Source organism: Takifugu flavidus, chromosome 12 (genome assembly GCF_003711565.1).
Source record: "Takifugu flavidus isolate HTHZ2018 chromosome 12, ASM371156v2, whole genome shotgun sequence".
NCBI lineage: Eukaryota > Metazoa > Chordata > Actinopteri > Tetraodontiformes > Tetraodontidae > Takifugu > Takifugu flavidus.
Genome location: NC_079531.1, coordinates 5,873,551 through 5,885,844, shown reverse-complemented (window position 1 = coordinate 5,885,844; position 12,294 = coordinate 5,873,551). Strand labels below are relative to the sequence as shown.

At 47.0% G+C, this 12,294-nt stretch overlaps 1 protein-coding gene across 2 annotated transcripts in view; it reads right to left on the bottom strand.

The window, feature by feature from the left end:
• The window catches only part of zgc:77784 (uncharacterized protein LOC402947 homolog), a 29,562-nt gene extending 18,305 nt beyond the window's left edge, over window positions 1–11,257 (bottom strand). For both annotated transcript variants that reach the window (XM_057049800.1, XM_057049801.1), the window contains exons 1-2: window positions 10,672–11,257; window positions 4,845–5,171 (exon numbers count right to left, since the gene is read on the bottom strand). In XM_057049800.1, the coding sequence (XP_056905780.1) occupies window positions 4,845–5,171; window positions 10,672–10,726 (382 nt within the window). In that variant the 5' untranslated portion in view covers window positions 10,727–11,257. The remainder of the gene's footprint in view (window positions 1–4,844; window positions 5,172–10,671) is intronic.
• Window positions 11,258–12,294: the final 1,037 nt, after the last annotated feature.

Sequence of the window (12,294 nt, the reverse complement as noted above, 5' to 3'; positions counted from 1 at the left end):
CAAATTCATGAACAAGTCGAAGAAACTTTGGTGAGATTATGAGATCTTTTACAACAAATACACTTTCCAGAACTTTCCAAAGCTTTCCAAAAGGAGTTGTTAAGCCTTTTTAGGAAACTGCACAAAGCTTGCACCCCAGGAAATAGTAAGGCACAAATGGTCCAAACCACAACATTTTATGTTACACTACTACCCTGATATTCTAGTGACAGTTTATTAAAAATTCGAAAACTTTGCTGCTGTTTTCATTATTATCCAAAGAAACCTAATTAGGAACATTCCCATGGTAAGAAAATGTCTCTTAGAGGTTTTAACACTATTATTGGGAGCTATTTTACCTCCCACAGCAGCGGGGGGGCTGAAGATTTAGTCGTTGGCGTTGAAAAGCACCAGTTTGCTGCCCGTGACGAGCATCACTGTTGGGCACTGATGGAGACATCCGGCACGGCTGAACAGAATGCCTGGCCAGCTAACCTGGTGACTAATCAAATATCTGGATCTCAGTCATAACTTGGGAACATTTACTGACATTTTCCATCTGGAATGGGTTGAACTGAAGCTCCAGTTCTTTTTACACCAACAATTTCAACCCTCAGAAATGTTAATTATCCCGACTTCTGAGAGGTGGGTGTGAACGTGGCAGCCATGGCCTTTGGGCCGCATCAATATTCAGAACCACTAGTTGAGAATAAAATCTCATTTGACTTTATTGCATCCTTCTGAGGATGCAGATTCACTCCTCACTCTATTTCCTCTCTCTAATTATGATGGGGTAAACAGTAACACATATTCAATACTAAAGGTCAGGACTGAAGTGCACCTCCATCGTCCTCTGCAGTCGGAGTTAATCGATAGCAAATCACAGGGAAAAGCCTTCAGCGGGAATCGGAGTTCTGTTTTTCTGATGTTGTGACATTTAAGCCTGGAAAATGAATTTAATAAAAACAAGTTCGATTAAAACTTTTGTTTTACTCTCTGAACGCACCTGCTCACTCCGGCCGGTCGACTAAACAGCCGCCGAGTTCTTCACTTCAAACCCAATGCAGAGCTGAAGGGATCCCTGAAAGCACTTTATTATTTTAGAGCTCCATCTGCGAGGTGCTGGAGACCTCTGGCTGCAACTTTGATACCCCAAATACTCCAACTCCTAGAAAGTGGGACATTTGAGGCTCACGCATGCAAAGGGCCTTCCATGTGAGCTGGGAGCTTTCTTTGAAGCCATGGTCAAGTTAATGTGATCCTTCCTCTGGCTGGTTGTGACAAACAGCCCCCCCCCCCCCCACCATGGATAGTACACCACCGAATCAAACGCTCTCCTCAGGGGCCGGCGTCCCAACTTTCCTTACGTAATACAACTAATTCTCTCAAGTAACCTCCCAAACCGGTCTCTACCAGTGGTCACTCCGGGGGCTGCTGAAGTGTGACCCTGCCACTTCAATGACAAGTCACCCCCCCCCCCCCCCCCAAGGCAATTAGTCCGAGTTCAGATGATGGCAAGAGAGGCAGCGAGCGCACTCTGGAGCGCTGCGATTCATTCTCATAACATTAATATTTCACGGGTATACAGATTAAGAGATTTAATCTCACAGACACGATTCATCACTGGGGTTTTTTAACTGACATTTATCTCCGTGATTATAGTGTTTTGCAGAGAGAGGCTCCAGAAAAGCCATCTGTTAAGGTCCGCCAGGGAAAGATTCATAGCAGCGATCGCACCCAGCGTCGCATGTGGCGCTGATTAATGTATGCCGTGCACGCCCTTAATTGATTGTGACTCCATCTTAAATCAAGCAGCCACAAGGCAAATTACTGAACACTTCACAGCCCATTTACATACCCCGCACGCTGAGAGTGAAGGCTGAGTTTGACAGACAGGAAAGAGGACGAAGAAGAAAAAAAAAGGCTTTTAATCACGGGGAAGCAAAGAGAGCAGACAGCGTGGGCTGGACGTGTGCAAATAGTCACCACTCTGCGGATTACAGGACGGCATATATGCGTTTGGGAGGGCCGGAGTTGACCCACCACCGAGCTGCTATTGTTCTTTTATTTGAAAGAGGAGTAAACCCGTTAAGGTCGTGGCCTAATCCCATTGCCATGATACTGCCCTGTCACAGCTAATGGAGGCTTTGCATACAGAGAGGGGAGATTGTTTTAATACTGCCATTGTTTGACTGCGGCGGTGGGAGGGATGAGAAGAGTCTCCGGGCCAAAGAGCTCCGCACATTTTCCAAAAATAAAGAACGGGATCTCGATTAGGAGACCCGCGGCACTTCATCCGGACCAGTGAGAGTTGTTCGCACATGCTCCGATCAGGTTGAACAGGTACAAAGTGTCGGGCCTGGATGAGGCAGTCCAGTTGGTAAAAAGAGGCAGAATAAGACGGCAAAACCTAAAGTAATGATTCCTTCATTATCCTTCATCGGAAGTAACAGGAGCATCTGGCTCCAAAGCTTTTCTCCCAAACTTTTTTATTTAATTTTTTTTTATTTGTCCTACTTTATGCTAATCCTGCCACACCACATGACTCTTCAAGTGGGGTTTGTTTTCCCAAACGCAGCTGAGAAGAATGAACGCGTGAACAGATTTCAGCCCATTTTTCTCGGTTCCCAAACGGCACCGAGTGAAGATAATGTCATTTAATTTAGGAATACATCGTTGATTCCACGTTTAGGCGCATTAGGAACGAATCCGGGCTCGCTTTTCGCAGATGTTCGGGATCCGCACAATGCGCGGGATTTGGAAGAGCACGCCGACTGGCTGCTCTGTTTACTTTGGCAGCGAACAGTTGAATGTGTGTGTCGATTAAAAAAAGAAGAGCTGCACGTCGTGACCGGTTTTCTTTTTTTTTTACACAAAGGAATCCAGCGTGTAGGCAGAGCGAGTGGGGCGTGGGAGGAAAACCTGTCTATACATTATGTATCCACTGCTGTTTAAATCTTGGACTGGGGTCAGTGGTCCTGCACCCTGAGCTGACTCGCAGGAGCAGATGCACTGGCAATAATTACACCTCAGCGGGTGGGTGGGGGCGGTGGTGGGGTTAGAGCTCTTCCTCCTCCCACCTGTTGTCCCTCAGACGTTGACACGCGGCTCTGTAAGACCACCAGCTTAAAACTGGCCGCTCATTAACACCACACACACACACACACCACCCTCCTCCTTTCCCCCCTCCCCTTGTGCCAGAGCTAATTGGGTCACCGCTTACCCTTCAGTCAACACACAGAGAGGAGTCTTAGACCACCATGACGCTGCCTTAGCATATGCCCTCTCAGAAGCCAGAGGCAGAGAGATTAGAACAAAACAGCCACTTATTAATAGCGTTAGTCAGTCGGTGCCTGCAGGTGAGTCATCCCCTGTATCAACACAACGGAGCTGTAATCTCCTCCCGCACACAATGCTCAATGTCATTATGTCATTATTATGTGCCTCATATCTCTTCCCGGCTTGAGAATTTGAATTTGTTGCGGTTGCTCACAGCCTCCGTTATGTGTGAGGCTGAGGCTATCCTTGCTTTGGAACACAAGCTGCAGACGAGTTCACCCAGCCGTGAGCGCTCTCGTGCGTGCTGCCAATAAGGAGGGGGCACTATGGTTGACGATAAGGCTGAAATTGCTGGTTTCCGCCCCCCCCTTGTTTTGCTTTTTCTTTTTTAAAATGAAGACCTCAATGATCTAAACCCCATTGCTGTTACTCAACCGGCTGACTAATCTTTCTCCTTGTGCCCAGAGCGAGCCCCTTTTCAGCCCAGGGAAAGTTCACACTGGCACAATTAAGATGGGAGGAAGACAATGGCACGTGTCCTGGGCCACGAGGAGGAAAAATAATAAGCTCCTCGTGTGAGCTTTTTACTCCAGTGCACTTTCATAAAGGATGTAGGAAGAGGAAAGCTCACGCCCCCCGCTGTGCTCTTTAGCAGCGGCGCGCGCTCACACATGATAAACGGATAGGACTGGCTGCAATGGTGTTCTGGTGAAGAACGAATTTCTCAAGTTAAAACTGACGTCTTAGGGGCTCTTCAGAGGCAGCGAGCTCCGTCGATCTCTGAAGTTCACACAGGTTGGAGCCGCACGGACCCCCTGCGGTTCTGTTTTCCCAAAAATAATCTCACCGCACTTGACACTGAGCCTGTCAGCAGCTGCGAAGTGAAATTCACGGCATCACCGAGGGGCGACGTGTAGCTCTGAATGATGGTCGAGCCCTTTGTGCTTCCCATCATGGTTGCTCTACTAGATCCTTCACAGCTCGGCAATGAAGGTCGTCCTGTGAACTGAGAAGCTTCCAATTCTTGAGTGTTCTTAGGGTGCATTCAAAAGAATACACTTTACTGAATCCATTAAAGTTTCTGCATTCCTTCCTGCCATGTAATGATTTTTAACAGGTGGGACTCTGGAGTCTGGAACCCATCACCGCTGATTTCTTTTTGCTGGTACCCGAGACATTTGTTTCATTTTTAAAAAAAGCCTGACGATGCATTTAAAACCTGGATAGAGCTTGTAAAAATCTTCAATTTGCAGCTTATAGACATGCAGAACGCAAGCCATAATTTCCATAAAGTGGCAGATTCATGGTCCCATATTACAGAAACAGAGGACTAAATTGAGGCGGTGAAACATTAGAAAATGAATTAAGTTACCTGCAGTGTCAGACAGACTCACAGGGAAACTAAAGGGCCAAAGACAAATTACCTTGTCACCGCTTCCAAGAAGTAGGAGCAAATCCACAGGCTATTATTTATTACCACACTTACATCCAGCAGCCATTTTGGAGAGTTTGCTCCCTGCAGTCCGCAAACAACGTCTGCAAAAAGCCCCCCCAGTAAATTACGACTATGCGGTTTTAGAACTCACTGGCGACGTCCAGCGAGGCGTTGCGACTAACAGCCTCCCCCAGGTAGTTGCGGGCCACGCAGGTGTAGACGCCCTCATCCGGTTTGCTCCGGCGTCCGTGCACGATGCGGAGGAAGAAGAGAGAGCCGCTGGGCAGGAGCATGCGGTGGGAGCGGGGGTCGTCCCTGTCCGTCTCCACGCGCTCGCCATCCTTGTACCACTCTATGGTGGGGGTGGGCCGGCCCTCCGCCTTGCAGTTCAGGGTCGCAGGCTCCCCCTTGGACACTATCAGGTCAGAGGGGTCCTCCGCGATCCGAGGCGGGCTGTCTTCAAACCGTGGCCGAGACCCTGAAGACGAGGTAGCAAAGATAGCAGGTTTAATCGTCCTTGTCTTTGAACGTCTCGGGGGTTAAAGTTGAACCATCAGCTTTTTCCATCATCATCACAACAACAACAATAACAACAACCCTTTCAGATGCACTTGGTAGATCTGCTCAGATGGTTGCTGCATCTACTCGCACCTCTACAGGATGTGTGATACAATCTGTGTCAATCAGGGCCGTCTCGGAGTTTGAGCTGATTGTTGGTGGAGAGCTGAGGCAAAGAGCTCGGGCAGAGATGTGCATTTAAGGGGAGAAAGACCCCGACAGAGAGACTGAGCAGAGGCATAGCCCTCTCCCCGGGGACCCATTGCTATCCCAGCTCGGCCGTGAGGCAAAAAAAAACGCCGCTCCAAGTCGAGAGGTAAGCTTTTAGAGCAAGACCAAATGTCTGTGTGCAGCATGTTACAGTCAGAAAAATGAATAATTCAAATTGCTGCTTTTAGCCGAGTTCCGAGGAACAGATGGTCTCCTCTTCACCCCCCAAAAAAAAGAAAAGAAAATGAAATGGTCACTGTGCCAGTGATTATTCTGCAGCAACGTCTGGGGCATTATTTTCCACAAATAATCTAGACGGCTGGAAAATCCTCCCCGGCCACATCGCAGAGGAGCAATCTAAAGACACGCATGTTGTTGTGCACGCTTCTGGTGCGTTCGCTCTTAAATCTGAGGCATCAGGATAAACCCTCACTTTTCAGCTGTAAGCAGATTTATGAACGGATTCCGACCACGCGGGCGGATCCATCGCAGCATAAACCTGAAGTAAACATCCAGCCGGGGGGGATCACGGTCCGCTCTGAAAGCAGAACTCGCTAATTGAGGCATTAAAAATGAGCCATCGCACGTCCACAAAAAATAAAAGGTCTCATGATAATCCTTTAAAATGCTCCAACTCCACATCTGCATAGTGAGGCTACGCAATGTTGTTGTTTGTGTTGTTTGCGGCAGGCATGATGTCCTCGCCACGAACCGCCTCTGTTACATCACTGACCTCATCCTCCTCTATCATAACCAGATTTATTACAAAAAAACCCCAGAGTGGCACAGAACCGCGTACTTCAAGATTATTCCAGCGGTTTAACATTGCAGTTGCATGTTTTTGTTACACCTTTAACGTTTCCAAGAGCGTGTCGTAGAGCTGCGGCCCTCACTGTGGCGCCATGTTGTTTAACATGACCTGATACAGTCGGATTAAGACGGAAACACGCCGAAGCGGCGCCTTAAATCCACGTCTGTCCAGCCTGATTCTGTTGTCTTAGCGCGCCTGATAAAATAAGTGTAGCTGGTGGATTCACTCCACTTTGTAAAATTAATCTCTCAGCTCAGGGTGTCAAATCAGACTGAAGTTCAAATATTCAGCTCTTAAAGTTCTTAAACATGCGCATTAACCCCAGTGTTTGTGTGTAGAGGGGGGGGGGGGACCAGATCTTATTGGAAACATGTCATTGTAACGTTATTTACGGTATGTAACCATGTGGTGCACAATCGTGAACGCATCGCCATCCAAAAATTCTACAATGAAAAAGCTGTAATCAGCACCCACTCCTGACTGTGAAAACAGACAAAAACATGCCACCTTGACCACGAGAGGAACACTTTCTATGTGAGGGGGAACATTGGCTTCATGACAGGAAGATTGTTGGTGGGTGCTTGAATGCAGCTTTTAGAAAATCCTGACAGAGCTAACGGGTGATAACGAGAACTTCTGACTAATCACATGGGTCATGAAAGACCTCGGAATGTGACTGAACGCATTGATACTCAAAATGCTGTCAAAAATCCACAATTTAAGGTCATTAAGAACATTCTGGTGCACATAATTTACATAATTATCAGCCCAACTGTATGGAGATTTTGGAGATTTCTGCACATTAGATCTCGTGGAGTGTTTAAAGACAACCAAAGAAATCAGCTGCTTCGCATTTACATTAAAACAAGAGCTCAAAGTGGCGTAAACATCTCGTACGGAGCGTGCCGCCGAACACATCTTGAACTTGAACAAACCCGCGCAGCCCTTTAATGCAAGTCTGGGCCAGAAAACGCTCAGATAATCCCCAGAAAACCTTGAGCTGTCATCGAAGCGACAGGCTCTGTAAATGAGAGAAGCGGCCTCATGCGAGGTTATCGCCGCCCGGTCCGCTCTCAAGGCTCTCCTGTCAACAAACACAGTTCTTTTTTTTTTGCCCACGTTGGCATTAAAGCTCATATTTTCTCCTCTGAAACACCTCGATGTGCCTCCAGTTTGTCGTTCCTTGTTGTTCCATAAGCTGTTCTTTTAAAGCCTTGAAACATCCGAGGTCTTCTTTTCACCCTTCTCGTCCTGACTGAATCACCCGTGCAGCCTTTATTTCCCTCCCACCCTCGCTCTCTTTGTGAAAGAATGGGCCTCATTGATTTGTAAACTGACCTACAGCAGGCGATGATACTGTTTATAGTCCATATGAACCTTCTTTCAATTATAATGGCCTCTTTGGTATGAACCAAACACTTGAATCGATATTTTATACGGTCAATAGCTCTGTGACCATTCATTTGGAGCCATATTTTCTATTCAAATAGCCAATATTTGTTTTGTGTTTGTCTTAGAGTATTGTGTATTAGCCATTTTGTTCTTAGAGACCGGTGCACTGCTGGTTTTTGGATGGTGCATTTGAAAACAACGGCGATAGAAACGCGTCTCAATCAACGAGAAGCAGCTAAAAGTGCAGCCTGCACAGATAAACAGCTGAACGTCAGCTCCTGCCATGCAGCCATCTGCATAACCACCAAAAAGGTTTTCACATTTTTATTTTATTGTCAATTAGAGCTGTTTTCATTTCTGGCAGAAGCTGCGTTGTACCGACCCAAATTAGGAACAGGTCCCAAAAAAACAATCTGGACTGGTTTGGTACATAAGGGGCGGAGCCAGACAGGCTTCAGTCCAGCAATTGGACACTTAGCAGAAATGCTAAATGTTTGGCTGTGGCTTTAAGTGCCCGTTGTGACAGCTGCTGACTTGCTGCTCTAGTCCCTAAACTAAAAGTACTCTATGTGTGCGTGCAGGAGACTGTGGGGGCAAAACGAGGAATGAGAAATTTCCAGTGAGCTTGCGTTTGCGTTAATGGCGGATGAACAAACTCATCATGTGGTCGAGTGGTTAGAGAGAGCTATCATCATCTGGCCTGGAAGCAGATCAGGCATCCGCATCGTGACACTGAGCTGTGCCGTTTAACAATGTTTTTATCCCTGATATTAACAGACTCAGTTAGTCACTTTGTGACCATTAGCGTGAGGTTAATTAGACTTAATTGTCATGATTACATCTGAACTTCATTTTGAACTCTTGGTTCTGATTGTGATGCTTCCGCATGTTTGCCCGAGACGTGTCCTACACACCTCATCGAACACTTATCGGGACAAAAGCCAGCCCGCTAATTCGGGTTATATTTTTCGTCTGCTAGCTGCGGCATTGCATAACAAGTGGTGTTTTGATTAATTAGTATTTCTAAATATTAACCTCACGGCCCCCCCAGGGACACGAGCGTACTGCTGTCACGCTAATGTGCAGAAGAAATAAAAACCCACAGTCTGCGAGGGAACTCTGTTTGGCTTTAGATCTCGGTGCCTTTCGGCGACAGCTGGGCTTGGAGGGACAGAAAAACAGAGGAACCTGAACCTGTCTGGGTGTGATAGCCGGTGAAAAACACAGGTCCCTCCCTGATAGGCAGACTTCTCTGAGGTTACGTTTAAATGTGAAAGGTGGCAGAAGCAGAAGGCCGCCAGCTTCTCTCTGAGGTGGCCGGCTGTCTGCTGAGATTTGATCAGTCTCTCCTCCATTCTGCTTTATTCACATCCTCTTAAAGTCCTGATAATCATTTTGAGGAGCTCCTGTTTGGGAGCAGCAACGACAGGTCTGAGCATCTTGTGGGCCTGGTCCTTGCTGAGCCTTTGTTTGTCCTGCTCGCCCGTAATCTTATCTCCGGATGATGTCATCGTCGGCTGTACCAGAAGTGGGACATCATCGGCATCCGGCAACGTGATTCAGGCCCGGTAGTGGTTTCATCATCCGCGGCTGTTTTCATCAGCGAGGGGGGTTTAGTCAGCCCTGAGCCACATTTCTCACCACTGTCATGGGAGGACCGAAAGCACAAACACACCGGCGTCCATCTGACCGATGGCCGAGGTGTCTGCTGGAATAGTGGTCCGGCTCACATTTATTCCACTAAAACCACAGAATGATCTCAGCATTAAAGCTATTTATCACCCCCCCGAGTTCATAATGCCTGTTTCTACTCTAACCACTTCTCTTTTGCACTTTTATGAAAATACAAGTCAGCCGACAGGAACGAGGAGTGAGATGGATGTGGGAAAGAGGGGACATGAGCACTCCAGCTAAATGGATGGAGGTAGCCGTGCGTGCTAAAAAGGGAAGAAAAAAAACAAGGGCTCTGACTGTCAAGTGTGCCGCGAGAGAGGAGTCACATCGGGACTTCTGGACCGATTAAGATTTTTTTTTTTTTTTTTTTCCCAGAAATTGCGATGTTAGCTAAAGCTGTGATGATGTCCTAGCAGCTGCAGCGATAGGTGACACGGGTGGATTTTGGAGGTCTGTATGATAATAGAAGCACCTTTTTCTCTACCAGATAGAATTACAGCTCAGTCAAAAGATGGTGGTATTTACTGCAGCCTACCACCAGAGGGAGATGGCGTTGCTTTGGCAACCATTTTAGCCACATCTGCTACTGGCAAACATTATGCAGCCTGTGTATTATAATTGATGAACATAACCGAGCAATTAACCGCTAAAGTATTCAGTTGTTCTTTACAATACATATGAAGTTAGTGTCAGACAGCTCCCACATGTTGTGTTCTGACATCTCCTTTAAAGTTTTTGCTCCATACCTGCAAACAAAAAGGCTAAATCCAGTAGCTGGATTTCCTATCAGCTATGGCTCACATGCCAGACAGGTCAGGGGTCAGATGCTGACAAAAACTGCTAAGAGCACTACAGTAGCTTATAAAACACATTGGTATGGTGGCGATGCATAGTTCTCAGTTTGACTTCCTTTTCCATTCATAAACACAAATACATTTAAAAAAAACGCACACCAAATCCTTTCAGGCGTTCCTTTCATTTAGGATTAGGTATCCCAAAGGAGATAGGCTATAATATTTAAAAAATAATTAAACATAATCCTTAAACAGCAACTTTTCGGCTCTGAACTTCTTTTATAAAGGGATGATGCGTTTCTGCTGAAACGGAAAGTGGGAGCTCACCGTTTTCACTCAGCCTGACCTATACTGCAGCCTTAAAGACCCCCCTCTGAGACCACCTCAGCGAGCCGCACACGGATAATAGCCATCCCCCTGACACCGGCTAAAATGCTGCAAATTGAAATGGCATTTGCTCTCCCCAATCGCTCCTTTCCTACGGCCTTGAAGGCAGCACCGAAGGGTGCGAGCGACGGGAAATCGAGCCGGCGTCTTACCTGACGCAAAGGTGATGGCTGAAAAAGTCACAAAGAGAAGATTTCCAAAGTTCATCTCCACACTTTCCCGGTGTCGGATCCTCTGGAATCGGGCACTTTGCGCGCTCCTGTCAGACAGTCACTGAAATCAAACCCGAAGGCATCAAAACCAAGTAAAAACCGAGCCGCGGAGCCTCAGCTGGGAGCTCTCAAGCGCGTCAAATTCTCCAAAAAAAAAAAAAAAACCAAAACAGGAACTTTGAAATCACTCCCGGAGAGCCATGATGACAGCGGGGTGACGACGGTCCTCAGCCGGAGCAGGAGCAGCACCGCCCCGGAGAACCAACCCGAACTCACACACTCTCAACACACACTTCTTTCTAAGAAGATGCCCCGCTCATGCTGCAGCTGCTCCAGGAGGAGGAGGGAAAAGCGAGTTTTAACTATATTTAGCCCGCTCATAAATAAAATAATCCTCTCATAACAGAGAAGGTTCTCTCTGTGGTGGTCCCAACAGTTGCGGGTTGGAGCAAAACGAAGCGCATGACGAGCCGAGCTGATCCGAGCTGAGCTGAGCTGAGCGCTGTCTGCTGTCAGCAACAGAACCTGGAACAACCTCCAGGAGTCACTGTTTTAAAGGGACACGCACGGAATCTGTCCGCAGTGCATGCGGCTCTGAAGCAGGCATTAATCAGAGATCTGCACAATTAGAGGCTTTGTTATTAGAATTAGAATTAAAATCCTGGATAATGTTTGCTAAGAGTTCGTTAATTTAAAGGACTTAATGCATTAAGAATATTATCCCAGGGCTTAAAATGGGTCTAATCTAAACCAAAGCACTAATTTGCACATTGTGCAAACTTTAGAATGAAATTATTATCAAAGATTTATTAAGGCAAACTTGTATTTAAGTTGGAATAACCCCTGTGTTTGGCCTAGTCAGACACAGTAACACAAACCCATTAAATGATTATTTACTGATAAAAGCAGCTTAGTTATGATGAGATATGATGCTCCGTTTAATCTGAATATAACAAACAAATGTATAATACCACATTAATTAAGTTTATTGCACCGTTATTGTGAAGAGTCGCTGACATAAGTTTCATTGTTAAGACTCATCGTTTCACCTTTATTTGGCAAAAGAAGCGACAGGAAATCAAACTTTTCTCTAGTTTGCCTCCCGGGTTACTTCCCCACAATGTCATCGTCGTGGCAGCGATGAAGAAGCCTGCAAACAGTCACCATCACGCGCTTTGTCCCCTGACCCCTCTGAGAGCTCTGGTGTCCAGCTGGGACGTATGAGCTCCCTTTCACTCACCTCCCTCCTCGTCCGTGCAGAGCAGAGAGCCTCTTCTTCACCGTTGGCGCCCCCACCTCCTCCTCATTGTCTCCGTGTCAGTGCGGCGTGATGGAGAGTGACTTTCGGACGGTCGGACGCCTGATTCCTTTTGTCCCCCCCACAATGGGCCCTGAAACAGGACGATAGAGGACGTGTCCAGATGTCTGCGGGGAGGTGTGGAACAAAGAGGGGCCCACAATGGTTTCACTGCTGGCTTTAGTGCGCGTGTGTTGCTCATTTAGGCACCACAGAACAAGTGGGAAATAGAGACGTCGGAACGGTCTCGGAGTCTCCAGGTCGGA